General features: G+C 37.2%; 2 protein-coding genes across 2 annotated transcripts in view; one reads left to right on the forward strand and one right to left on the reverse strand.

Moving 5' to 3' along the window:
• Positions 1-2062: 2062 nt before the first annotated feature.
• On the reverse strand, positions 2063-25255 carry LOC144644010 (short transient receptor potential channel 5-like). Its single transcript, XM_078503412.1, has 15 exons — positions 24912-25255; positions 23244-23355; positions 15597-15638; positions 15160-15296; positions 14569-14787; positions 13570-13752; positions 13398-13473; positions 11574-11784; positions 10779-11147; positions 9436-9462; positions 8807-8996; positions 7062-7208; positions 5027-5138; positions 4450-4523; positions 2063-3988 (listed from the first exon to the last, which is right to left on the reverse strand). Exons 2-15 carry the CDS (start codon positions 23329-23331, stop codon positions 3908-3910), a joined length of 1956 nt encoding a protein of 651 aa, XP_078359538.1. The 5' UTR covers positions 23332-23355; positions 24912-25255; the 3' UTR covers positions 2063-3907.
• LOC144642279 (uncharacterized) overlaps positions 14402-26079 on the forward strand; it is a 45429-nt gene continuing 33751 nt past the window's right edge. Inside the window, exon 1 of the mRNA XM_078501256.1 lies at positions 14402-14500. The gene's annotated coding sequence lies outside the window, so the exon portion shown is untranslated. The remainder of the gene's footprint in view (positions 14501-26079) is intronic.

Genomic DNA, 26079 nt, shown 5'->3' on the forward strand with positions numbered 1-26079 from the left:
AGTTCGTTCGAAACCGTAGCAAAATCGTTAGAGACAGACAAGATACAGCCGTTTACTGGCAGTCTTTGAAAATCCTGAATTTCGTCAAAATGAGCCAAAATAAAGTTTTAAAATATCCTTTATCAATATGGTTCTTATCTTTTTATTCAATTCTATGAACTACTTTTATGCAGTACTGTCCACAAAGATTTCAATTTCCTCAAAGTTTCGAGACAAATGGATACAAAATATTTCGTGCAGAATGTAATTTGATTAAGCGAATGTTTTCACGTCAAGCAGTGAATGAAAAACCGTTTTGTTTTCATCGATGAGAACCACTTTCAAATAGTTAATGCATAAAAAATAACAATCAGATCAGAATACAATAATTATTAATGTAAGGTCTCGCTATTATGTCTGGGCAGAGATACTTCTTTTTTGCAAGTTCAAATGTATGCAAATTTCGTGTGAAATGTAATTCGATTCCATTTTCTTGTTTACAAACTCTTTCTTAAGAAAGTTGTATTTTCGTGAATAAAACCCATTGGCCTGTTTTGTTTTCCTGATCATGTTTGTCTGTGATTTTTACAAAACATGTGGTCTTTTTTTTCGGAACTTTAAGTTGTACAAAAATTCCTATTTTGAAAACAGATGTCACTTCCGGAATTTCTCATCTAAAATTCAATTGGTATTTAATTATAATTATTCGAAGTTTTCATTTTCAAGTCATCTTTTCATTCGATAGCTTTACTGATCTCGCAAAAAATTCCATTCAAGTTCACACCAATACTGTACATTGCCAATGTTTTGCTGACGTCTTGAGAAGTGTCTTACTAACGTCACTAGTCAAATCTAAAATATATCCAAACCAAGTTGTGCAAACATTCTACTCTTTGTGACAGGTGACTTTGACGCCCAACTGTGCGGAAATGAAAATCGCATACTTCTTGCTAAATATATAAAAAATAGTTTTAAAGTGGAGTCCGCCTCAAAAAAATGTACCGCCAGATCACACTGCTATTTGTAGAAACCAGCAAAGCGTCTAGTTTCAAAGTTTCCCACAAAAACATTGCGTGACATGAATGACGTTACCCCTTTTATTTACAAAAATAGCTTCAACTTGTCAAAGCAACTACAGTTTCACAATGGCGATTATTAGTACTTTACCCTTTAAGCCTTTTTCTCTGTCCTCCCGCCGAAGCAAAGAAGAGAACCAGATTGGTGATTAGCCCAAAAGGCGACCCAGTGTTCCTACAACGATTTACTGTTAAAACTGAAATGAAACCGATTGGCCCAGGCTATCCCCGTCATTTTTAGCCGACAGGAGACTATCGTCTAGGACGACCAAAGGGTAAACTATAAATCGGCCACGCCCGATTAACAAATCCTAGGCATTTGAACTAACATCAGACATCTAGACTGCGAGCAGCATTTTTTTGCTCCTGAAATATTACGCCCGACCAGAAAACTTTTAAATAAAGCAATGTGATGGGAAAAGTACGACGAGGGAATCGAGGCCCCTTCTCGTGGCTCACTGCTCGATCTCGATTCGCATTCGTGTTTTTGCGTCGCACGCTAGGAAAAGACACTGCTTGCAGTCGAATACACACACTGTTTAACTTTCTTACTTAACTACATGATATTCAGTACAATAATCTCTACAAACCTTAGATTAAGTAGAATCAGTGCCATTGTCGTGTTGTAGTTAACACGTTTTTAAAAAGCGTATATGTACTAGTTACGCAACTAGGCAAGGGGAATACCGTGAAATATCCCACGAGTGACTTGATTTTCAGTATACACAGGCGAGTGTGTACACAAAGAAAAATCTAGTTTCGAGTAGGAAATTCACAGTTTGCCACGAGAAAACATGGCATGACTATTTTATCCCATGCCTCTTACATACGCATAGAGCGGTTCGGACCTAACCGCTTTTGTAGAGAAACAGTCAAATCAAAACGGGGCCACAGCCGCCTATGGCCCCGTTTTGATTTGACTGTTTCTTATACCTAATCGTACCTTTTTGGTACGCTTCGGTAGCATATCAGGCGAGTTTGGTCGAGCCATGGTTCGTTCCAAAAAGGTACGATTAGGTATTTACCGTACCCAAATTCAGCCAAAAATCCGGTTATATTTATCGCTCTGTTGAAGCCATGCTTGCAAGGTACGAACTGCAAATTTTGTTGACTTGGTCTTTAACACTTTTACCAAGTTCTTCTTCTGCCTTTTTTCCACTCGTTTGTTTAAAGTTTCATTCTCTAATTTTTTTAAATCAAAATTAAGCGAAAAATTTGGAAATTCCGACTCCATTTTTTCAGTCTGAATGTCTCAGTACTCGTCGACAAACATCGCGTCGTTGGCTAGCGCGCTCAAGTTTAGTTTTGGCGGGAAAGTTTTTCTCTTTTTATGACCGCTAAACACCGCTAAATTTAAATTACGAAGTTCTGTTTTATTGGTAAACCTCTTTTCAATTCATCGTACAGTAACACTTCTTTACTTAAAAGTGGCCGTGATATGGTGGCATATCAGGTCAGTGACTTGATATCGTAGGATATCAGAACAGTAGATCGCGCTTCTGATTGGCTACTTGCGAATTTGGGTACGGTAATCTACAAAAGCGGGCAGGTCCGGACTAATTTTTTGACTGGTCCGTACCTAATTTCCTCTGTCGTGTAAACGTGCCTTTAGTGACGACTACATGCCATTACTTCGAGTTTTGATTGGTTTACTGAATTGTTAGTGTCCTATGTGATTGGTCGGAGTAATTAGTTTGGTTTTGGTCTTACGACACTCAACTGAAAACTGCTCTAACAGTTGATAAAGTTTACTGGTCTTTGCCAACATTTTGATCTTTCAGTTTCTATACGTACTGTCAAAGAAAAATTGTCAAGACTAGTACTGAAATTAGCTCGTGTAGACTGGTCAGCAAAGGAAACTTTGCCAACGATTTGTTTAAAATTTGTTCGAAGACTCTTGCTTTGTGTGTATTTTCATGCGGTCATGACCATTAATGCTCTGAACTCAGTATTAATTGGCCGCTCCACTGAAAAATACAAGTCAAAGATAATTTCACAAAAGAAAATTTGTTGACCTATTCACAATGACAAATCATTTGCCGAAAAGTAAAATTCAGAGAGAAAATTGGTTTGTGTACATGTGGTCGTTAAAAGGAGATTCTTTGTCTGAATATGTTTTCTCGAATTTTACTGCAGATATGATAAATTGGTAAGAGAACTTCGTGTCGTCCAATTCTGTACGCATGATTGGGCAAATTTTGTCAAAGATTACAGACCGAATTTCCATTAATAATAAACATTAAGTAACACTTTCAAATTCGTATAAACCACTTGTTCATACCTTGGAATAGAAATAGAAACCAATCACCCTAAGCGCATTGCGCTATATCCTGCAAGTAGATGATTCGGCACAATTAAACTGCTTTTCTACGCAATGATTATACACCACCAGTTTGTCCGAATTCACTGGCATATAACATTGGTAACAAACCAACTTTGTTTTCGTTTAAAGTCTTGTTGCCAACATAGGAACAACATGTATTTTTTTCAAAGGGGACACCAATGGCATTGTTTTGCAGTGCTTCAGGTTTTAAGGCAAATATGCGCTTTCTTCGTGATTGGCTGAGGCAATAAGCTCAGTCGGTGGTAAATACAATGATGTAATGTATATGAAATGATTCATATATGAACTGCGGATGGATATGAAAGTGATAAATGATCATCGCAGTGAATTTCCAATTTAAGCAATTGGAATAAAGAGGCCTGAAAAACAATATATACAATATAAGAACCTAAGAAAATGAGAGACGAAACATGAAACATAGTGGCACACTGAGCTAATTTCGACAACTAACAAATGTTGTGGTTATTAATTAGATATAATCTGCCATGTACACCACGTAGCCATGGAACTAGACAGCAGACGCAAACTCTACAAGGACCGAAGGGCTATCGTTGGTCAGGTCTTCAGAGGCTTTCAACTTGTATTCATCCTGTATTGGACAAGACAAACAAAACAGAAGAGAAAACAAAACAAAACAAGAAAAAATAGATGGTGTTAATCGCGAGCTTTTAAAATTCAATATTGTTGATTCTCACAAATACTTCAGAACATTTCAAGTACTTGTGAGTCTTCCTGACTAATCTCCTTAATTTCATGTATAACTAAATTTACTATTATCGAGTGAAGATATTTTGTTTCATATATAGAACACAGCCGTGTATAAATAAAGGTATTTTACTACTCTTACTTTACTGATACAGCAAATCAATATAGTATATTTAAATGTTTATTGTCTGCGTTGTTCTATTTTAAGAAATCCTGCTCACTCTTTACAGGAAAGTCTATTACCCGCCATATTAACAAAAACAAAATTACTATTTGAATCATTGTTTCTTGTAGCTTAATATAGTACTGTGCGTTGGAAAGAAGTATATAATATTGAGACCTGACCTGTAAAGCTACATCCCTCCCAACATATTGCAGGATATTCATCTTGTCAATTATTAGGTCGATCTTATCCTCAACTGAAACAAAGCGTATGTAATCAATAAATGCATAAAAATGAAACAACGTTAAATTTGTAAAATTATTGAGAAAGTCCAAAATTTTAAAATTTGTGCAAAAAAATATGAACGGTTGTCTTTGCAAGTTTCACAGGTTTCACTCAAGGTTTGTAGACTATTTTGGGGGGGGTTTAGGTTTTTTCATTCAGTAAAGCACAAAGCTCCATATATCCACTGCTACCTTGGATAAAAGTCGATATTAATCATATCATAGTGCAATCTGAGTCAATCGCAAACTGAAATAACATCGAATTCAATTGCCCCCGAATCCGTACTTTTTCGAGAAAAGGCCAATTTATAGTCTCCTGTGAAGCCATTCCAACGGCTGCGGAGTCTAGCCAATTAACTAAGCATGTTGTTTTTCATTGTAGAGTGGGAAAACAGCCCAGTTAGTCCGTCTTTCGACATGGACAATACTGATGTGTTACAGATTTGTCAAAGCTTTCAAGAAGAAGAAGACCCACCTGACAAATGATGAAGTGATCCACCGTATTTCTTGAGATAGCGTTCCGTGAGTAGTGGAAACAAGCATTCCCGGTAAAAATTCTTGTATTGTTTCCGACGGACTTTTGCGTCCTGTCATTGTAAAAATTTAACAATAATAAATTAGGAAGTTTTGTACTTGACATTTATAACTTCTTTCCATTTCTAGGAAAGATTTCTATCGTGCTTACCAAGTCACACCTTATCTTGTAATTGAACTAAGTAGAGTCTCGCAATCTTGCTATGGTTTCAAACCCCCCTATACGGGTATGTGGCGCTGGATAGGGTCCTATTTGTGACCTTCCAGCTGCAGGTTTGTTGTGGTGTTCCAATTTTGGCCTTTTAGGTCTGAGTCGCTCAGTGGGGAAAAGTTATGTCAAATTTACATCTTTTTGCTTACCGAAATTAGGTCGTTTTGAAATGTGCGAAAATAAATAACGTATAATACAGTAAAAATCCGCGAGTAAGAACCTAACATTTAAGAACCTGTTAGGCTAAAATTTGCAAATTAGATACCATTTTAATGACCACGCTCCCAAGAGCATTAAAAAGCATTAAAAAGTTATTGGATTTTTGAGACGTCAGATACGATCTGAGAGGAACCGACATCCTGAAACAGCCAAGGGTCAACACCACCGCCTTTTAACCTAATTTTAGTAGTATCGACTCATTTATTGTACAGCATATTGTATATCTGTCTGGATTTGACAAAACGTGGACTCCGGGATCCGTGCTTGAAGGCCGACTCGGTCGGCCTTCAAGCCATTGCGGCCCGAGAAATTTGAGGGGGGGGGGGGGCAACGTCACCGACCCCGTGGGCAGCAAGCTGGGGCCCTGACCTAACAACCCTAGGGAGCCCTGGGTCAGCTGTTGAATTGCAATCCGGCTGCGGGGGTGGCTAAAGTCAGGTTTTTGGCTTGTTTTCTGCAAAGACTTTGCTTTGAAATGTGGTCAGGACTGCTCCTGGCTTTTGGTTTTTGGGGGGCTGGCTCAGAAGCCTTGAGATCACTGAGAGCTCAGCTGTGACCGGGCATGGGAAGGCTTCCTAGCAGTGCCCCTGGGCTCTCTGAAATCCACAGGGGGAAGGGAGGGGACGGCTAAGAGAGTGGCTGGCCCCAGGCAGTTCCGGGGGCCTTGTTTTCTTAAATCAGGACAGATATATAATAATTTCTTTAGATTTTATCTCATCATCCTGACTTATATAGTTTTATTTATTTATTCACTTATTATCATTATTTTTATTTTTTTCTTAACTAATTTAGGCGCAATACCTGTAAACTAGCTGTCACACCTTATTGCTAAGTGTATGACACATTAAACGACTATTGAAAAATTGAAAAATAAGAACCTATTAAGCCTTAAATTTGACAACAGGTTCTTATTTTCTAAAATTGATTAAATATGTTTACTTTTGATAAAATATTCCAGATGCAATGTAATGCGGAATTGTGTTGAGGCCTTATAATTATGTGCCACATGGCACGAAGAAGATAGGTAACAGGTAACAGACAATGTAATGCATCGAAATGCAAATTTTATACAAGTAAAAGTCCGAATAGCACTAAAATCTCTACTTAACAACATTGAAATTTTTTCTTCAGAAATTAAGAACCTATTAAGAACCTAATTAGCCTACATTTGTGTTAATAACCCTTTATGTAAGAACCTGTTTAGGCTAATCTAAAAAACAATGGGTTCTTACTCGCGGGTTTTTGACTGTAATCAGGGCCGTAGCTTGTAACATGTAGGCGAACCGAAGCACTTGCCTCGTCAAAAATCTTAAATTTATATATTTATTTTTTCATGGTCCTGTAAGAGATTGCAGTACCAGTAAGAAAATATGACAGAAGTGTTTCTTTTACTGATATTTCCTCGATAAGATTTTCCTTTAGGCCAGCCCTGATAATTTACGTTAAAATTCGGATAATTCAACATACACGCATAATTGCTGCTCAAGAAGATAAAAGTAAAAGTCTTTGTAAATGTAGCTTTGTCTGTTAGAAAAATGTAGTTTACCTCTACACGAGGATTGCCTTTAACTTTGAAGTAACACAATGCCACTGGAACAGACAGCAGGTTGAACGGTACAACGATGGAATGTAGATTCCGGTACTGATTTTCAATCACAGCACGTGAAAATTTCCACTCGACTTCTGAATTGTGCTAAAAAAGTAAGTGAAAAGATTTATTTACTTTGTATTGTTGAGTAGTTTATGCGGAAGTTCAATATTGCAGCACTGGCTATAAAGTTATTTGCTCGAATCGTTAAAAGTCTTTAAACTAAGACTAAATACAGAATAATCTGATTTGAAGTATCACACTATAGTGAACAGGAACAAAGTTAAAATTTAATTACTTCCTGCAAGGATAAAACAGCTTTCTTTAGCACTATCTTGTGCTTTGATGGACTGATACTACCATCCTATATCAATTCGTGATAAAAGTACGAAATCAAGCTAATTCCCATTCTTTGGTTACCACAGCAGTTAACTCTCAATAGAAATTTCGGTGACCCCCTTTATTTAGTATTCAATAATGTAAAGGAGCTATCACAACCTTGTCTGCACTGAAACCGAAAGACATTTGGTTTTTCCAAGGTATGAAAATACCTTTTTGACTTTTGTCCTGCACTTGTCATCGGGTTACGCTTTTTATCTGCAGTTGCTAATATTGGTAATCATCTTAACACGATCGTAAGGGTTTTCCGCGTTTTAGTTGTACAAGAGGCATCAGAAAAGGGGTACTTTACTCATAGTAAATTATCATTATGCTATTGAGTGGGCCTTATGCAGCTAACGATCGCATGGTACAGAGTTACACCTCGCTGGAGGCAAGCTCCGCTCTGAACGGGTTGGAAAGTAAACATTCATAAAAAAATTGGGAAATTGGTATTGTCGGCATGAAAATTTCTTCTCCATGCCCTGCTCGTCAAAATAAGGAGTTTGCTGGACATTTTTTGTGTACACAGTCATTTTGCGTGCTCTGGGCATGTTTTTTGATGGCAAATATTCAGTAAAAGAAAAACTCATTGTTAGGGCATGAAAAATTTTGCGTCATGCCCTGGGGCTTTATTTTTCCTGTCTTGGATTCGGACAACGATTCATTTCCGGTTCATGCTGGGCATAAACCGGAAATGAGCCGTTTTCATGCTGGGCATGACAGATTTTCTAAGCGCCTGAAAATCGTACCCAGACTTTCCTCGGTCACTAGATAAAGGGGGCCGCGCAAAAATCGTGCAAGAATGGCATGAGAATTTTACACGCATGCTGTAAGAGACGTTTTTACCAGTAACCCGGATAAAAAAACTATCTTGGAACGTTTTCTTGAACAACTGGCATGAAATAAGACGCTCCATGCCCAAGTAGAAGGAATCATCGGTTATAAGTAGTGTATTTCCAGTGGAATGCCAAGAGGTCGTAAAAACTTGCTTCAGTTTTTTCAAAATAAACGGGAATTACTCTTCACGTGGCATGTAATCATGCCACGTACGCCTCAAAAGAGCTTTTGGTCACTAAGTTCACGACTTGGGCAAAGAAATGGCATGAAATCGGTCAAAAATCATGCCCATTTCTTTAAAAGTGTCAAAAAATGACTAAATGTTTACTTTCTAACCCGTTTCTGGGACATTCAAAACAGAAAAAAGTCAGGCATGAACGATTGAAGTCGTTTTGTTTTGGAAGTCCTAGCGCGTAGCTTGCCCTCCAGCAAGGTGTTACTTTGTGCCATGTGATCGCTGGCTGCAAGGGCCTATTATATATCACCTTGACGTTGTCATACGTGTTTGTCAGTAAAGCTACGAGCATGTTGATCAGCATGATAACAGACAAAATGAGAAATGCCAAGTACAAAACCAAAGCAACATTGGAGGCAGAACTGGTACGAGAGTGCATCTCATCCAAGCTCGTTAGACCAAACACAGACCAGATGAGGTGCATGGACGTCTTGGAAAAGCTAAGTAAGTGTCCCGCAAAAAAGGAAGAAGTTAAATTCCCTCATTTGTATCAGCTGCTAAATTATCATTTCAGAAATGAATATCAAACGTGACTCAGTTAGGAAGGCTCGTGAAGCCCATTCAACTACCAAAGAAAAAACTTTACATCCTCTTGGTATAAACAGACGTGACGAAACACGTCATTGACACTTGTTAATTAGTTCTTAGAGCCAATCATTGTTTAGTATTTTATTTTAAATTTTTCTATTTGTAACGATCCTTTTACTAAAACATTGACGTCCAGTGACAATATGTCACGTCGCGTCGTAGACTGGAGCCCTGGCACCCCCGCGATCTCAGTGAATTCCCGGGAATGGGTTGTCATCTTCAACTAGCACTTGTTCTCCCGCTTACTGAATATAAAACGGCATGTGTGTCCTGGTATTTTTTGGTACTTACCACTTGAATGCCCCATGTTCGCAATACCTTATTGAAAACAAAATGACAGCAAATGTGTTATTATCGGAAACAAAACTTATATATAGTAAGGCGAAAAGTGCTTGACAATGGTAGACCATGCCGGGTAGCATTTTTGCATAATACAGTGAAATCCTTTTCGAGCCTCCAAAATAAACGGATATTGGTCCGAGAGATCGGGAGCTCAAGAAATTGTGGGTGTTCAACTGAATCCAAGAAAACAAATTTGGTTTGAGGTATCGGGAGCTACGCTCGAGAAATCGAGGGACTAGGAGAGCGGGATTCCCCCGGGGGGGTACTCCCATATGTGGCCCATATAGGTATGTGCCGCCCGATAGGGTATGGTTTTTGAGGTTCTCGGTCCTTAAATAGGGTATCATTTTTGCTCCTTTTGGCAATGTGTTCCCGGTGTGATCCTTAGATAGGGTACCTAAATTCTATTAGCTAAAATAAACGCCCAGGTAAACGAAAAAAAAGGTTTCTTAAAACTGAATTTTCTGTTCAGGTGTTAGTAAAGCGATTTTGTAAAGATTTGTGTCTTGCCGTGCGCGGTTAGCCGTTATTTGGGTCGTCACGGAACGCTTCTCCTCCCCCATGAATAGGGTGTCATTTTTCGGTTTTGGGCCTTAAAAAGGGTATCAATTTTCGCTTTCTTTATCCTTAAATAGGGTCAGGGTTAAAGAACCTTGGTGGCAAACCCCTATCCGAAATGTATGGGAGTACCCCCCGGGGGGATTCCACTGTATAACACAAAAGACTCCTTATTGACCGGGCGCGATAGCACAATCGGGAAATATTACCAGTTTGTAGCAGTGACGAGGTAAATATAACAGCGATGAATGATGTCGATTAAGCCCCTGAAACGTCCTATAAGTGGCTATAATATCCAGTTGGCATACTTTTGCATAAACCTGAAGCGTACCAAAGTTCTGCTTTAAAACTGATAGTTTCGACAAAATTTCTCCAAAAAGGGTCATTAGATAGCAATACTAGTACGAGTACAGCTTTCAAATTTCAATCCAATTACGTTACTAAAATCCTTACTCTTCCAAGTTGCTGACCAGTTGGTAAGAGAGAAGTGTGCACGAAACGTGATAATGGAAATCATAAACACCAGGTTTTGAAAGTATTACTTTTACTCAATATCGTACTTGCATATATATATATATATATATATATAATTGCGCTCCGATCTAAAGGTCGCTATTATAATTCCAGTGCGTACAAAGACCAGATAAACATATCTGCGTCTGTTTGTCCGTACGTTTCAGAAGCCTAACAAAGGCTTACGCTAAGGCAAAATAGAAAAACAATCAAAAACTCACGAATGATATTCTGCCCCGTCTCCTGTATGGTTGTGAGTTGGAATCAAGTATGACATCTCTGCTATGTAAATCTTTGTAATGGCCAATGAGAATGCACCGATGACGAAACCAAACTGTATGAGAATGATGAGCAAGTCAATAAACATCCGAAACAATGCCAGTTGCAATGGACCGACAACTGCGTTAAGTGATAAGAAACTGGAGAAGCGCAGGGCCAGTAGCATTGTGTTGATACCGTAAAGGTGGTTGGTGACTTGCAGCAAACCATTGTGGTAAGGTTCACCACCACGGGCGATGGTCACTACTCGCAGGAAGACGATCACGATGTAAATGACAAGGGTTAGGACATCTATGTAATTCCACATGTCCCTTTAAAGAAGCATCAAGTCACAATTAAAAGTAAATCATGTCAGAATTATTAGTCAAGAAAAGAAAGATGAGTACTAAAGTGAGCTCGTTTTAGTTTAAAAAAGTAAGATGTTAAGATAACAATTCTCTTTGTACAAATGATGCATTCTGAAAGTAGATTACTGTGTTTTGCTTGAAAACGTTGTTTTACACTGAGAAAGCTATGTCTTTACAAAAGTATAAAAAGCACACATGACGATACGCGCACTCAAGTGGATCATTTTCAGTGGGCCTGTTTGGAATACACTTATGGTGGCTTTAATTTTTGAGTGATTTCGAGGATAATGTTTAAACAGTAGCCCTTATTTACGATGACAAATTGTAACAAAATATAATAACAATTAAGGTATATCCAAATCAATATTGAGCATAAAAACGGCATCTTACTTGAAGTATTTATTTGGCGAACGTTTGTATTGCTGGTACTCGCTAAGGACCAAGCCACAGAAGAAAATGAATATCAAGTATTCTTCGATCACTGGTTCAACAGAAGAAGCCAAGATGCAAACACGGCAGTGAAGTGCAATGAAGACCACTTGACTGAGTTTGTCTTTCATAAATAAGACAAAAGGAGTAGTCAGGTAATCCAGGTAACATTCTGTTGAATACAAAAGCAATCAATCAATCAATCAAGCAAGCAAGCAAGCAAGCAACATACATAAATACATACATACATAAACTTTATGTATGTGTCAATGATATTTAGCTTAAGGAGGCTCGATGTAGTTTTTTTTAGCCGAAGGATGGTTGTTTTGAAAATTAAAATTATCTAGGAAGCCAATGTTCGATTTTTGCCAAAATACACCATAATGATCAAATATGACCAAATTTTAATTTTTTACCCGTCACTTTATCACAAAGGTTACCATAGCAACCATTGACGTTTTCTTTTGTTCTCAAACAAGCTTGAATTTCTCGAAATCTAGATTGACTCTTGGTATTCATTTTTTTTATATGTTCAAGTATAGTAGATTGACTACCTGTACACAAAATTTTAGGAAAATCTGTAAGAGCGTTTTAGAGTAAATCAAGAATGAAGTTTTTTGTATTTTCTTATAATTTCCTACAATCGGCAGTCGATATATTTTAATTTGATGGTGTAAGTATTTATATTTCAGTGAGAGTAACTGTGCTCAAATAATACGAAACAATTTTAAAAGCGCCTATTTGAAATTAAAACGGTGTTTTTCTGAAAATTTCATTCTTGATTTACTTGAAAACGCTCTTACAGATTTTTCTAAAATTTCGTCAACAGTTAGTCAATGTACTAAACTTTAACATATCAAAAAATAAACACCAAGAGTCAATCTAGTTTTCGAGAAAATCAAGCTTGTTTGAGAACAAAAAAAAACGTCAATCGTTGCTATGGTAACCTTTGTGACTAAGTGACGGGTAAAAAATTAAAATTTGCTCCTATTTGATCATTATGGTGTATTTTGGCAAAAATCGAACATTGGCTTCCTAGATAATTTTAATTTTTAAAACAACCACCCTTCGGCTAAAAAAACTACATCGAGCCTCCTTAAGAGCTAATTGGGGACTCTAAAATAAATATACAAATATAAAATATAAAAATACTAATATTATATAAATAGATATAAAATATAAAATATAAAAACACTAATATTATATAAATAGATAAATAGATATAAAATATAAAATACTAATATTATAAAAATAGATATATAGATAGATAGTTAAAATGACACAATTATGTTTTTAAAATTCTAATAAGTTAAAAATGATTACAAGCAAGCAAGTCAGTCAGTCAGTCAGTCAGTCAACTAGCCAATCGGTCGATCGTTCCATCGGTGGGTCGGTGGGTAGCCTGCGTAGCAGCTGTCGTACTTTCGAGCGGGCGTATGGGAAAAGCTAAAAAAACTTCACAGGCGCCTGCTACGCAGGCTAGTCGGTGGGTCGTTTGGTCGGTCATTCATTAAGTCAGTCAGTCATTCAGTCAGTCAGTCAGTCAGTCAGTCAGTCAGTCAGGCGATCGGTTGGTGGGCCGGCCTGTCTGTCTGTCGGTCGGTCGGTCGGTCGGTCGGTCGGTCGGTCGGTCGGTCGGTCGGTCGGTCGGTCGGTCGGTCGGTCGGTCGGTCGGTCGGTCGGTCGGTCAGCCAACCAGCCAGCCAGCCAGCCAGCTAACCAGCTGTAATGTGCAGCCAGGCGGTCGTTCCTGAAAATTTTGGTTAGTTTGTTTCTGTTTTGTACCTAAGATGTCCAGCCGTGATTGTTTCCCACTTGCTTGCGTTTGCTCTTGAATATTAGCGACCGAGCGCAGACGTGCCTGTAATGTTTAAGAGAAAAGACAAATTTATTTCAAAACGAAATATAGTTGAAACACTGTTGAAATTCACGATAAAAGACAGTATACACCCTGTACCTTGTTTTGGTCCTTGTGGAAAGCATATCCAATGATTGGAAGTAGAAATGGAGTCAAGATCGTATCTATCAGAATCATCAAATACAGAAGGCCACGAAACTTTCCACGAGGCTTCAAAGCGTCAGGCAATCCAAGATTCCATCTCATTTTGAGCCTCTTGTACAATAATGGATGTGCAACAAACTGCAAGGAAAGAAAAAACATAAGCATCATTTCTGAATCTGACTATAAGGAAAATATAAAGGAATGGCTGTTAAGAAACAAAGTCGCGTCCAGATTGCATATGCTAATAAAAACAGATTAACCCAATAAAGTTGTTCTTAGCTTGCTTGAGACACTAGTGTACATTGAAACATTTCCCATTATCGACCCTCGACCGAATGTTTAAGTCGTTAGAAAAACAGATAGTGTCATCTTTGTATTCTGTATATAGCTTAATGATGATTTATTCATCCCTTAACTTGTTTATTTTGCATACTTTTGTTATTCACATTTTACTTCCTTTTTTCTATTGTTTCTATTAATTGATGTGTCTTGTCTGTTTTTTTTTTGAACGTGTCAGTGACCAGCACGATAGAATATGCTTCTTTGGTCACTGAGCAGATTTTATTTTGGCTTTATTATTGTTATATTTTCCTTATTTTAATTAATGAATTTTCTGAAAATAGTGTGTGATAGTGAAAAATATTTGTAAATAGTGGGAAATAATAAATCTGAATCATCAAACAAATGACAGCCATGACCTGGGCCCCTGAGGGGATAAGAAACGCGCAAGGCCGCAGACCACATGGAGACTGTATGGAGACGAAACTTCGAGAAGAAGAAACAGGCTGGCGGTTGGAGAACGTGTGGGATACGGTACGGGCCACAGCCGTCGACAGATCGACAGAGCAGCATGGAGATAGAGTGTGGAGTCCTTTTGAGTGGACAGGTAACAGATAACAGTGTTTTAGCGGGCTCTATCTATATGAAATCGACGTCTTTCAAGGAGATACCTACTTTCTTTTGTGAATGAATAATTGCCTTATCAGTGATTCCACTTAGCATTGAAGCGCAGCGATCAACATTCTCAGGTATGTCTTTTATAACCAACTGCTCGCTAGCGGTAACTTGATCAATGAGCTGTACAGCAAAGTCTTCAGTCTTGTCTGCAAGCTTGTTTAGAAACTCGGTGTTCTCTGTGTAAGTATCAGCTAACCTCCGCAGCGTACAGTTAACCTTAGATTAGTTGATACAAAATCAGAATTAGTTTAACATTAAAAAGGCAGATTTTACTCAGTTTTCTATGGGACCTCATCTTGTCTTAAAATTCAACTAAGCCATGTTGGTGCTTTGTGGTCCAAACAAGGATCTCTGGAGCCCATTGAGCCTTGGAGTTTTTTTTTTTAAGCGGTGGTGTTCGGTTCTTAAGCCCTGTCATAATGCAATATTCTTAATCTGGAGTGTTAGTTACTTCGTCTTGGATCACCATAACCCTGTATATTTTAGGCCGGAGTTCTCTATCCCTAAACCCTTTAGGACCCTATAGTGCTTGGTAGCCATTGACGCGATTAACTATTTTAACCACTTCGGAATTGAAAGTGTTCTTACCTTGAAAGCCATTGTTATAGGATCTCTACAAGAACACAGATTTTTGGCAGTCACAATATTTTTGATGTTATCGACATTCGAGTGCACGCCTGTGGGACTCTCGTCGCTTTTTATAAGGTTCTTTAGCGCCTTTTCCTCTGAAAATAGGAAACAATGCAATGTTACTCGATGAAGAAAAGCTTAGGGTGGTACAAGAAAGTCAATCCTAAGATAGTTTTTTTTAATTCGTTAACTCTTAACACTAATTTATTAGAAGTTTGAAAATGTTTCATTATACGCAAGGTGTAACAGCACAACAACCCTGTAGAAATATTGGAAACTGGAATCGAAGAAACAAGGATTGTTTTCCTCCTTCGCTGAAGGTCTTCACGATCAAATCAGAATAAAATCACCCTTGATTTAAAAACAAATTCGGACTACTAACAGGTTCAACAAACCTTCCTTGATTTCTTGCTCGGCCTCACCAACATCATCATCACCTGAGACAAAAAAATGCTTTCATTATGTTTAAATTTAGACTTTTTCCAGATAGACTAAAAGGTTTGCGATGGTACAGTCTTTAACGTGATATGATGCTCAAACTAGACGCAACAGGGCGATCGCGGCGCGATCATGCAGTTGACCTTCGCGGCAAAGTTTTTATACTGCATGTCTTGAGTCTTGCATGGATTGAGTCGCGGTAATAGCCTGCGTAGCAGGTCCACACGGGACTTGTAAAGTTTCGTTACACTTCCTTTCATAATAAACGCTTTCCATCTACGCGATCGCATATTTGTAAAGCGCGGCAACGAAGAGCGTGCAATTTCCCACAAGCGTTTATAGAACGAGGTATACATGGAATACAACAAGAAATAGAGCGTGTAATTTCCCACAAGCGTTTATAGAACGAGGTATACATGGATGTATTGGTTGGCCACACGGGACGGTGTAAAGTTACGTTGCGTTTCCTTTCATAACAAGCGCTTTCCATCTACGCGAATAAGTAAAACCCGCAGTTTCGCAAATTTTGTAAAATCCGCAGCGCCGCTTTGCTGATCTGTTGTTATGAATATAACAAAGGGCGAAACTTTTTGTAAAAACCGCAAAGCGCAGTAACGAAAAATCGTTAAAATCGTTAAATTTGTAAAATCCGCAATTTTCGCAAATTTTGTAAAATCCGCAGCGCCGCTTTGCTGATGTGTTGTTGTGAACATAACAAAGGGCGAAACGTTTTGTAAAAACCGCAAAGCGCAGTAACGAAAAATCGTGAAAATCGTTAAATTTGTTAAATCCGCAATTTTCGCAAATTTTGTAAAATCCGCAGCGCCGCTTTGCTGATGTGTTGTTGTGAACATAACAAAGGGCGAAACTTTTTGTAAAATCCGCAAAGCGCAGTAACGAAAAATCGTACAATTTGTAAAAACCGTAATTGCGTGATTTCTGGACAAAAGTGACTTTACTATGACTGCATAAAATTGAGCACGTGACGCGGTAATGATTTCCAAAACAAAGTGTGTACGCAGGCGCAATGTAACGATCAATTCTTGCATTTTTGCCGAAAGTTACAAATTAAAATGCCAATTTATGACTTCAAATCAATGTTTTATGTTTAATACACCAATCATGCTGAAAACATACTACACCCTCGTGGTTTTAATCGACTCAGAATTTGGAACAAGTTTGCGGAATTTAAGTGTGCAATAATTTTCTGAGGGCAAAGGCGCGCGAGAATAAGACACGTCGTGGTTTGTATAAATAGAAACGGTCTTCCTCATCAAAACAACGTCGTTGTTAAAACACCATTGCAGACCCATCAGAAAACTGCTTCCGAGCGTATTTACATATATATAGCCATGCAGTAAAGCTTTGATAAAAAAGACGTAATTATTGGACAAATTCAATATTAACTGTTTGTGGTTGGCTACAAATTCCCTTTTTTTATATATATGAACGTCTAATTTTCGGCCGAGGCTGGATGTTCTTAAAATGTTCTTAGTTTTTAGTTTTTTAAAAAACCTGGGTGGTATTGCATTAAATTCATTCCTAACCAAAATGTACATGTTTACGTCACCAATGAGTGATGACAATGTTGGTTTCAGATCAGGATTGAATAAAGATGTATTCATGTCGTGCATATATTTGTCACTAACAACAAATAGGAAAAATTAAAATTCGTTCTTAACCAAATTTCAGCCTTGGGTACGTTCTTAGGATGCTTTTAAATTTCAGCCTCTTTTCAACCTCGATAAAAAAGGTTCTTATTATAAAAAAGAGTGTATAAAACGTGAGTTAAAATAATTTCTACATTACTCGGTCATATCGGAAGCACTCAAGCCATTGAGTTTCCTAATTGACAAGTAGTTGGGTTTGGTTCAGTTTCGCTTCCAACATGTCAGGCGACTTTGTTGGCTGATGTATGCATGCATGATAAAACAAACGAATCTGAATGTTTCAATAGTAGTTTTTGTTTTTGTTTTAATATTGTGAACATGGAAAGATCGAGTAAATTTTTATATATTAGTAATAAGCACAGTTGGGTTTGGTTCAGTTTCGCTTCCAACATGTCAGGCGACTTTGTTGGCTGATGTATTTTTTTTTTTTTTTTTAATAATTTTTATTTGCATAACACATAGTTACATACACTATTTACAATACAAGCTACTACTTATACCACTAACAATACTTAACAACATTACGAGTTTTTACATTAAAACCTTAAACCTACTTACCCACTCGCTCGCTCACTCATCGCACAATCACACAATTACATACAAGAATTACATAGCAAAGTTACACCTGTTTGAGCCTTATACAATGTATATCTAAGTTAACAACTTAGCAATTACATTTCCCATTTCTTCTTCAATAAATCTAATGTATTATTTTTAGTACAAATGTATTTCTCTGTTTCATACTTTAATGCTACTTTTAATTTATAACCTCTTATATTCGGAAGTTCATTGTTTCTTCTGCAACCCCATAAGTAAATTTTTCCTACAAGTAATAGATAATTTAGTAAGGGACGTTCCGGAGTTAGAACACCGACTACAACATCTTTCAAATTGAGATGTATTTGTTGCTTTGTCAAAGTTAAGTAATATGATTCAAAATCCTTCCAAAAGGAAATTGAGTAGGAACAGTCAAAAAAGAAATGTTGTATTGTCTCTGATTCCCGTTTGCAGAAAGAACACAGATCATCTTCAATGTAACCGATTTTATGTAATTTTGAATTTGTATAAAGTATCGAGTTTAATACCTTAAACTGAAAGGCCTTGACATATGGCTCAAAAGCAACTGAATGAGGAAGAAAAAATGCTTTTTTCAATGCTTTATCGGATAAATTAAATTCACACTTAAGTTTTTGTGCAATATTAGGAAAGCGTGCCTTTTTACGGACAAAAAGAGAGTAGTAATCCTTTGATTTCTTTTTAGTAACATCGAAAAGGCAGCCGTCAATCTTAAAAGATGGATTCAGTTCTGCGTAATCTGGAACAAAATTGGTATTTCTTAAATTGGGCGGTACAGAATGGCGTAGACCAGTCCATTCCAGAAAGTTCGTCTTCTCTATATGTTTCGCAAGTAATTCATAGGAATCAATATTGTCAAGATCAAAGCGCAGATCTTCCACGGTCCGAATTCCATAATTAAAGTACCTTTTATAGAAAACTGGTTTGTTGTTTATTCTTATTTAATGGTTATTCCAAATTAAGTTTTTCCAATTGGTGTCAGCTGCATTTTCTGTGCGAAATTCAGACCACCACTTCAATAGTTCTCTATAGAATTGAGAATTTATAGTTAAATCTTTAATGTTATAGTTGCAATTGAAAAGATAGAAGCCACCTTCCTTCGTTAGAAGATATTCTAAATATTTCTTCCATGTGCCGGAATTATCATTAAAGATTCTTTTCATCCAGGAGAGGCGGAGAGATTTGATCGTGCTTTCAATATCAACCATTTTGATTCCTCCTTCCTCATAGTTATTTATCGCAGATACCCTGGTTACTTTGTCTTTACCCTTCCATAAAAATTTGTATATCAATTGGTTTAGTTCCTTAATTACATTTTCAGGGGTAGGTAACAAAGAGGATATGTAAACAACCTTCGGTAGGAGCAAAGTTTTGATGATAGTAACCTTCCCATAGAGAGATAAACCTCTAGAAGACCAGATATTGATCAATTTTTTTATCTTGTCGAGTTTTTCTGAGAAGTTCTTTAAAAAGAGCAGTTTTTTATCGTATGTGAAGAAGATCCCGAGTGCTTTTATAGGATCTTGCGGCCATTTGATTCCAAGCGGTTTCATTTCATTTCCTTTCAAAGAGCCTAACCACAGTCCCTCTGTCTTTGAACTATTGACCTTAAACCTGAGAGTTTTCTAAATTTGTCCAATAACTGAAAAAGTTTGTGGGCTGACTCTATGTCAGAAAGAACAGCAGTTGTATCGTCGGCATATTGTAAAAGTTTAGTTTCTTGTCGTTCAATTGCAATTCCTTTTATTTCTTCGTTTTCCCTAACGGCAATCGCTAAACTCTCGACAGCTAGAAGGAAGAGATATGGAGACAAAGGATCACCTTGCCTGACTCCACGTGTAAGATTAAAGTATTCTGATGACATTCCATTATTTATCACACAACTTTGAATATTTTTATAAAAAGTACTAATCCAACGCTTGAATTCAGGGCCAAAATTAAAAGCATCCAGGCATTTAAACAAAAAGTTCCATTCTAAAGTATCAAAAGCTTTTCGAAAATCTATGAATATCAACAGACCAGGTATATTTTCTCTTTCCGTGAAATCCATGATGTCAAGAATCGATCTTACCGTCTCACCAATATAACGATCTTTAACGTAACCGGTTTGATTGCAGTGAATAATGTGAGGTAGGACCTCTTTAAGTCTAGAAGCAATTACTTTCGATATTATTTTGGCATTGACATTGACAAGCGAGATGGGTCTCCAATTTTCCATTAACGTGCGATCTTTTCCTTGTTTTTCTATTAAAGTAATAACAGCTTGCTTTTGGGAGTTGGACATTTCTTCATTTTCAAAGGACTCATTTACGCAATTAATGAACGGTTCACAAATAAGATTCCAACAGCTTTTATAGAATTCGATTGGTATTCCATCATTTCCAGGGGACTTGTTGTTTTGAAAAGTTTCTAACATCCGTTTGCATTCGTCAATTGTAATTTGGCCTTCACATGATTGCTTTTGATCTTCAGACAATTGAGGTATGTTTAAATTATCTAAAAACGACTTGATAGAATCGGTGTCTGTCGAACTTGTTTTGTATAAGTTGTGATAAAAATTTGTCTGTTCGGTAAGTATACAGTAAGGATCCGTTGTAATCGCGCCGCTAATTAGCAGCTTTCTAATATGTTTTTTGACGTGATTTCTTTTCTCTAAATTTAAAAAGTATTTAGTACTTCTTTCTCCGTGCTAATGCCAGCGAGCTCTTGCTCGTACAATTATTCCTTTTGTTTTCTCTTCATACAATAATTCCAGTTTTTCTTTAATCTCATTCAGACAACATCTGTTCGAATCACTTGGATCATTTTCAAACTGCCTAGTTGCTTCTTTGTATTCCTGTTGAATTATTCTTTCCTTGTCGATTCTCTGTTTAGCTTTGTCTTTAGAGTACTTAATATTGTGTTTTCTGATGTTGTATTTGATCCAATCCCAAACCGAGCGTTTGTTTGATAATTCTTTTTCGCTCTCTGATTTCCATTTTGGAATATTAACACTTAGGTAATTCAGATATTCTTCGTCATCTAAAAGTGTGACATTCATTTTCCACATTCCAGGTCCTTTTACCTCTCCAACTTTACCGAGAATTAAACTTATTGCCGCATGGTCAGTTCGTGTCGCAGGTATAATGTCAGTGGAATTGACAAAATCACAAAGATTGTTAGAGATGAGCCAGAAATCTAGACGACACAGTACTGTCGGTGAGTTTTGACTCCAAGTGAAGCTTTTTGTCTGAGGATTTTGCACTCTCCAGATATCAATCAGATCGAGTTCATTTTGCAAACATTCTATGCTACTCACGACCGATTTTCTTGGTATCATAATGCCCCCTCGTTTATCTAGAGTTGGGTTTAAAGGACAATTGAAATCACCGCCTAAAATAATATTCTCCTCAGAATCTAAATTTTCAGTTTGAAGCAAGGTGTGCAATTTGTTAAAGAATTGGACCGAATCTTTATCTTTGTTTGGTGCATAAATATTAACAAGAACACAAACTTTGTCATCGACTTGTATTTTAGAAATAATAAAGCGCCCCGAGCGATCCGGAGTTGTGGAAAGCACTGTACAATTGGCCTTGTTGTTTATAAGTATTGCGGTCCCACATGAATGCGGACTGCCGTGTCAAGATAAAGCATTGTTCCGCCGCATTCATTTTTCCATTGTGTTTCTGTTGTTTTACTTGAGTGCGTTTCTTGTAGAAAAATTACGTCTGCGTTCTTTCTGCGACACCACGTGTAGATAGTGCGCCTTTTTTTGAAGTTGCTAATTCCCCTTACATTCAAAGAAATTATTTTTAAACAAGCTGACATATTTTAAACATGCATAAATAATAAGATCCAAATCTGAAAGCTAAATTTTGAATAAACGACAGAAGGCTGAAGAAACAAGAACATCCATAATAGATAGATTAATGACTGTTTTGAGTACAATACATAGGGAAAATTTCTTCGTATAGTGCCCAATTGTGTGATCTCAGCGAAAAAACATCTCACTAAACTGAAACTAACTAAAATGCAACAAAAAATCACATATAAATAAACATACACATAGCTCCCCTCGAAGAATGCAAGATGAAATAAAGATAACTCCATCAAGCATTCAGAACTCCGTTCGATACTTGTTAGCCCATGTTTACAATTTTTGCTCTTTGGCCCGCGGCTAACAATAATAATTCATAAACCATTTGAATTGCGACCTAAAAGACGCGTCCGAACGTAAACAGAGCTTTACATTGGAATGAATTTACCATTTATATAGAGTTTATCTGGTTCGGCTTTACTAAATGAGACTTTCATACCGTTCTTTTTGGCATCCTTTAACTTTTTCATCTGTTTTCGTCGGCGTTCGATAATCTCTTGCGGATAATCTTCCAGCACTTTGATCTCCGGATCTTGAAGACGAAAGGAAGCTTTTAATACCATCTCACGATCTTGAAAGCGAAGAAATCTTGCGATAATTGGTCGCGTTTTTCCAGCAGTTGGTTTTCCAATGCGATGAACTCTTTGTAACTCTATTTCTTTTTCTGGGTTTTCAAGGCCAAGCCTTTTTTCCAGGAACTCAAATAGGATATTACGCGTGTTGATCACCTCGCTGCTATTTGAGCTGCTCTTTGTTTCTCTCTCAGCTAGTCCAAAGAATTTCAAATTTTCCCTTCGGCTATAAGCTTCTGCATAAAGTTGCTGCGTGTGTAGATCTTTTTTAGCTGTTTCAAGAAGCGTTATCTTCAATTTCAAGTCTTCGACTTCTGTATTCATCCATTGTAAACCGTTATCCATCTTCTCCAGTTTACCATCAGTAACACGTGCGCCGTCTTTCAGCTTCGATACGTCACTTTCCACTGTGGCCATCTTTGAACAAAGATTATTTAGAGTTGTTTCGATGCTGTCAAGCTTATTCAGCTTGGCCAATATTTCGTCGAGCTTCTCTGCCATCATTTCGGACATATCTACTAGATATGTCTGTTGGCTGATGTATGCATGCATGATAAAACAAAAGAGTCTGAATGTTTCGATAGTAGTTTTTGTTTTTGTTTTAATATTGTGAACATGGAAAGATCGAGTAAATTTTTATATATTAGTAATAAGCACAGTGACCTAATGGACTGCGGATCTAGCGGTCTTGTTTGAGCCCTTGCCAGGTCATTGTGTTGTGTTCTTGAGCAGGTTTATAAATGGGCACCGGCGGCAGGACTAGCATCCCATCCAGGGGCAGCTCGTAATACGCCTAGTCGCTTCACGCCACGAGAGATAAGCACCAGCCTAATGCGGCTCCCAGGGTTTGAACGCATACTTTACTCGTATATATACATAATATGTAGTCTATCTCATGATACTCTTATCATTCATCAGCTGTAAAATTACCTGTTTTGTTCAAAACAGATCTTCTCTTCTTGTATATCCGGAAATCCAGGGATGTTCTTCTGCCGGCACTGTTCAGCACTTTATGCATCCTAAATGAGTTCTTAGAAACAACCTGGTGTATTTCGTAGAAAGGAAACGATTCTTGATAAGTAGTTCTGCAGCTTGCAGAACCACCAACGTTTCTGGGGATCTCTAAGAGATCCACCAATTTATGGCTACGAATAGGAACGTAATAAGATTATTAACAAAAGTAACCAACACACTTTACATCGAATTTTCTGATAGACGTTTTCCTTTTAAAGCCTTGATAAAACTCAAATTTGCATATAATTTGACCCCTTCTCAACACCTGCTTCAAATTCACATCAGGGTTGCGTTTTGGCGTTGAAGACTGTTATTCAGTGTAGCATCACTGTTTTAATGAGTGTTTCCCATTTTATGCTCTATGTCTGTTTTCAATACTGTCTATTGTAATAACCTCTTAAACTGTATTCCTTCAAAATGCCGTTCATTGCTACATTGGTTTGTTATATATACACCGTAGTTCCAACAAAGTTAGGCATGATCCAGACACGTTTTTTTGGAAAAACACTTCCAATTTATTTAACTGAGCGCTTTTATGTTTTTTCCCAAACGAAGATATTCGTTTTATGCAGTACCTTAAAGTACCACGGTGTTCTAGCTTCTTTTAGTTTGTATTGTGAACATTTTTATTCAGTTGTGCCAATTCCATCATAGTCATTAACAATTCCTTACTCGCATTTCAACTTAATTCGCCTCTGTCATCATAAACATTTAATATGCTTTCGAATCCATGGGAGAAGAATACCTCAACATAATGTTGATCTATTATGCTAATTTAAAATTTTAATAAAATGTTACGAGAAAATAATAAAAGAATCGAACAAGATGGAAATGGATCAAATGCTCTCTCATTTATGAGAAATGAAAAAAATTCATGACTACAAACTATTCTAATTGTTTTATTTCGTTGTTTTCATCTCGAAACAGAAAGTTGTTGTGTTTAGGTTAACTCCATTTTTGAGTAATTCCTTTCAAACTTTTGTGGTTTGAAATAAGCACGTGTCAGTTGGTTAGCCGCCATTTGAATTCCAATTTCTTAAACCACCGATATTTGAACCTCCGAACCTTGAACTCGAACCAACGTCATTTCCCTTCCCTCAGTCGAACACAAATTTTACACCTCCCCCCCCCCCCCCGATTTCTCGAGTCAATTTTCGTTTCCCTGAGACGTTCGAAAAATCGAGATTTCAGCGTACTTCTATTTGACACAGCCGGCATGATGTTTTGTTAGAGGATTTCGCTCTTGCGTGAAAACTATTAAAACAAAATAAAGAACTTGTTTCTGATCGACAGAACGATAGCGCAACATACGAAATGTGTTTGTCGCAAAAAGTTGCAAGCACTGTAAAATAATAACTTAGCTTTTACATGTTTAAATTTTTCATTCGTATATATCTCCTTTTCAATTTGCTCGGCGTCGAACAGGCGCTTTTTCAAGAAAGACTCCAAAGCGGAATATACAATTTTCACAAAGTTGTATGTGAGAAAGGAGCTTGGTATTGCCGGAATGCTAGCGACAGTAGTAACATGCCAACGACAATAAAAGGTATCACACGACTAAATTATATAAAAGGTCTTTCATACCTTAGCTCAGTGGAAAGCAGTCTTTTGTTCTTGTCTCTTTAAGCGCCGGAAGCATGAATTACTGATGTTCAATGAAATTCAACATTTTATACCCAGTGTTAACTGGCTAGCCGTACAGGAACACAAATTTACCTTGAATTTACCACCTACCCGCGAGTGATTAAACATCTGTTTAGAAAAATTCACATTAATGTTGGTTTGACGTTAAAGATTGTAATTTATGTGTCATGTAAATGACACGTTCTGTTTTCACATTGTCTTTTTCTATTACTGTTGTCTGTTGCATAGAGCAAGTATATTCTTTTTCCTTTCTAATTTGTATTTTTTTTTAACAAAATGTTCGTTTGTTTCTTTTGAATTGCTCTAGATCGGCATCTTTTTGGCTTGTTGTAAGCTGTAGTTCATATTGATGTAGAAATACTTTAATTAGAACACCGTAATGGTTTATTTTTTCGAAACGTATATTTCTTGTACGATAGGTTAAAGGAAACGGCACTTGACATCAAAAGCTGTTGACGAGTTTGACATCTAAATCAGTCTGTATTATAGACCTAAAATTTCTTCGTCCTCCTAATTGAGCTAAGCCATAATTTAACAGTTCCGTCATTAATGATTCCATCTAAATTAACATGTAAATGGGCAAAAAAAAGGGGGGGGGGGGGAGGGGTATTGTCTGTTGGATTGTTAAACTTTTAATCGAATAAAACGCAGTTGGGCTTTTTTAGCAATTGATGTTCTAGGCGGCCATTGTCGTTAAGAATATTCTTACTGATTATTGTACAGGAATTCCTGAATTTGAATTTTAGCAAAATGTTCATCGCTGCCCAGTGTTGATATAAAGTTTGAGCAGGTAGAAACCACTGAAACACTGTTTCATTGAAATTTTTGAAGAAATGGCGCAAAATGGGGGATCACTACTTTTTAGGCCCTGTCCACACTAATTATATAATCCGGATAAATTTGGAAACGCATTGTTTTTCCCCTCCGGTTTAGCCAACCGTCTACACTGATTCAGATAAATTGTCACAGAAAACGGAACTCGGGAAGTAGAATGATTTGAAAATGCCGGCTTTGCGTTTTAGTGTGGACGGAAAACAATTTGAAAATGGAACTTTTGGAAAACGCCTTTCAAAATGGGTATTTCTAAACGTATTCTATCCGTTTTTGA

This window comes from Oculina patagonica, chromosome 2, assembly GCF_052425735.1.
Source record: "Oculina patagonica isolate OP01 chromosome 2, crgOcupat, whole genome shotgun sequence".
Taxonomy (NCBI): Eukaryota; Metazoa; Cnidaria; class Anthozoa; order Scleractinia; family Oculinidae; genus Oculina; species Oculina patagonica.

Bases quoted from the DNA above. Each gene is read 5' to 3' on its own strand.
- LOC144644010 (XM_078503412.1), bottom strand. From the start codon at position 23,331: ATGCATAAAGTGCTGAACAGTGCCGGCAGAAGAACATCCCTGGATTTC. The intron at 15,639-23,243 runs GTAATTTTACAG...TTTTTGTCTCAG, and splicing joins ATCTGTTTTGAACAAAACAG to GTGATGATGATGTTGGTGAG. The intron at 3,989-4,449 runs GTCAGGTCTCAA...TGTCCAATACAG, and splicing joins GGAGGGATGTAGCTTTACAG to GATGAATACAAGTTGAAAGC.